The sequence below is a fragment of the Plectropomus leopardus genome, unplaced genomic scaffold (genome assembly GCF_008729295.1).
Source record: "Plectropomus leopardus isolate mb unplaced genomic scaffold, YSFRI_Pleo_2.0 unplaced_scaffold27168, whole genome shotgun sequence".
NCBI classification, from domain to species: domain Eukaryota; kingdom Metazoa; phylum Chordata; class Actinopteri; order Perciformes; family Serranidae; genus Plectropomus; species Plectropomus leopardus.
This window is the reverse complement of record NW_024629566.1, coordinates 947-4,035: the sequence shown is the minus strand read 5'-3', so window position 1 is coordinate 4,035 and position 3,089 is coordinate 947. Positions and strand designations below refer to the sequence as shown.

The 3,089-nt window shown below is 40.3% G+C and overlaps 1 protein-coding gene across 1 annotated transcript; it reads right to left on the bottom strand.

Annotated features, from left to right (window-relative positions):
• Positions 1–65: 65 nt before the first annotated feature.
• On the bottom strand, positions 66–2,801 carry LOC121937697 (bone morphogenetic protein receptor type-1B; the record flags this gene model as incomplete). The annotated part of the gene is made up of 6 exons (XM_042481021.1): positions 66–196; positions 308–483; positions 597–894; positions 1,833–2,025; positions 2,468–2,612; positions 2,705–2,801. Coding segments are annotated over 6 exons (1,040 nt in total), but the record flags the coding sequence as incomplete, so codon positions are not given.
• Positions 2,802–3,089: the final 288 nt, after the last annotated feature.

Below are 3,089 nucleotides of genomic sequence, written 5' to 3'. Positions count from 1 at the left end.
TATTGATAAAGCCAAATGAAGTCCTCTTACAATAAAAAGTTGGTACAGAAAAACATTTAGAATACCTCATCACTGCTCCAGCGATTAGCAAATGAAGGTCTTTGTTTCTTAATGCAGACTACTTCTCTCATGTCCTCATAGGACGGATCAGTGGGTACAAGGTCATGATAGGGCAGCTGATATTCCTCCACAATACCTTCAGCAAAACAAATGTGTGTTGGAATAAGAAGAATCATTAAGAGAACATTTAGAAATGTATAGATTATATTTACATTTTTAAAAAAAGAGTTGCATTTGCTGTTCTTACCTCCGGAGATGCAACGTCGTGCCATTTCCCAAAGGATGAGGCCAAAACTGTACATGTCAGCCATTATAAAAGACTGGAAGTAGGTCCTGTTCAGGGTCTCTTCCAGCACTTCAGGTGGCATGTAACGCTTGGTACCTACTCGCAGGTTGGGAGGGATATCCACCTCATTGGTGTCACTAAAACAAGGATTAGAAACAGAAATAACTAAAAGGTATTTTATGATATCTTCAAGATGCTCAAAATTGTATTTAAAAAAAAAGTGTTTAACAGTTCAAACTGGATGTTTTACCTGTTAAATTTGACAGCCAGTCCGAGGTCTGCTATACAGCAGAATCCGTTCTTTTTTACCAAGATATTTTTACTCTTCAGGTCTCTGTGTGCGATGGCCGGTTTGCCCTGTGTGCCGTAAATCTCAGTGTGCAGATGACAGAGGCCTGATATGGACGAGTACGCCAGTTTCAGGAGAGCCTTGACATCTAAGGTGTTGGACTTGAGGTAGTCGTATAAAGATCCATTCTCGTGGTAGTCTGTAATTAGGTAGAGCTGAGTCCATGAGCCAGTTCCTTTAATATCTGCCGCTATGAACCCTGGAAGTTGGTAAGAAGGGATGGCAGAAATGAGAAACATGCTTACAGAAAATAACACAAATCATACCAGTTAATTTTGGGAATATCTTACTCTCTCCCTGTGAGTGAACCTTTAAGTCCCACAGCCGAACATGTTTTAGAGTGGGCTATGTAAAAATACTCTGCTATGACTATTATTTTGTTTGATATGGTTTTACCACATAAATAGTGTGAACAAAGAGAGTAGGCATTGGTGGCTGAGTGGATAAAGCAGGTGCCCTTTGCATGAAGGCAGCAGTTTTGCCGCAGCGGCCTCGGGTTCAACTCCCGCTCGGGCCCTTTTACTGCATGTCGTCTCCTCTCTCTTTTCCCCTTTCACACTACTGATCTGTCCTATCTTATACAGGCTAGAATGCCAAAAAATAATCTTAAAAAAAAAGGGACTGGAAGCAGATCTGCTCTTTCTCCCTTATTAAGAAATTCTGGCTCTTTCCTGCGCCATCACCACTGCTACTAGGTTTTGCTTTTGATTTCCGCACATGCATTCAAGTATTTTCCAAAGCTAAAATGAAGTGCACAGAGTGGTCTGGCTATGCAAGACTAGCACTCGGTTGACAAGTGAAGCACAATGTGCCAAGATGGCTGGTAGTAGCGAAAGAGGAAACTTCTGAGAGATTTAGTCATACATTAGTGAGTCTCAGTAGTCTGCTACCATGATGATATGTGCTGCCCATATTAGACAGGGATTGACTTTCATATGACGTACCTAAAACCTCAGATTATAGGTTAGTGCACATCACCTCCTTCAGCAGAGGAAAATCCCTTTTTTGAATGAGTTTGTGTTAAATGGAACCTGTGTTACTTTACATTTCCACTGTACAGACACATACAGACACCAATACAAAAATTCTGTACTCAATTTAATTTCTGTTTTACACACTCTCTTTATATCACCTTACCCAGTATATTGTCATGTCTCATCAGGAAGGTCTGATATATTTCAGTCTCTCTGAACCAACTCTCTTCCTCTGTGGTGAAGAAAACTTTAACAGCCACTCTCTCTCCTCTCCACTTGCCCATCCACACCTCTCCGTATCGGCCTTTCCCAATCTGCTTCACCATGTGGATCTGCTTTGCAATGGTGCGCTGAACCTAGAGCCAGGTTGTTGTAAAAATATAATGAAGAACATGAAGAAAAAAATGTTATTTATTGTAGCATTTCCTTGTAAAAATGAGTTTATTTTTGGCCTCGATGTACAAAAGTTGCTTTTTTTAAAATTAAAACCTTTACAAAGTTATTCCGGACAAATTGTGATAAAATAGCAAGATAAGCTCCAGAAGTTTTACATGTGTGAATAGCTTAAATGTAACGCAGAGACTTTATTACAATCAAAATAAGTAATTATTTTTATAGGAATTTTCCTTATATTTAGTATATAGTAATGTACCATTTATGCTTAAAGAACTTTTCATACTAATAGCATAAAACTGATTTTATCCATATCATCCAGTCCCAGGTGAAGATATGAGGCAATGCAGTACTTTTCTAACTATTCTGTGATGTTCAGGCAGGCGTGCACTTATTTCTTCTCACCAGTAGAGGGAGTCCTGACCCAGAGCCAGACCCGATGCTGCGGGAATGCTCTATCAGATCCTTCAGGGACTCCCCAGGAGGGATGTAGGTCTCCTCCTGCTCCAGATCGATACTGTAGCGTGGTCGTGACTCTTGCCGCTTATATCTGCCACAGAAAAGTAATGGAGTGTTTAATAACTGCAAATCAGGCAGTGTGAATGTGTTTGTCTTTGCATGAAATGTCTTAAGGATTCTTACCTGAAGTAGCAGAAGACAAGGATGAGACCAAGGATGATGCTGCAGACTGTGATTGAAATGAAGAGAGCCATGTACTGGATACTGCTGTCAACATAATCTAAAAAAATGGAAAAACAAACAAACATTGTCATGTCATATATTATTTAACCACCCTAAATGTGAATGATCATGTTCTAAGTGTGATGGAAAGTCTGTACATTTAGAAATGATGAATAAGTGGTGACAGTCATTTGTTCACTCTTATCAGCTCCAACATCTTTCTAATTTTCATTGGCAGGGACAAGCTCCTTCTCCCCTTCCCCCCTCTACTCCTTCCCTGCACCCCCTTCTCTCACAGCGTGAGATCGATCACATCCCCTTCCTGAATCCCACAGATCAGCTGTCA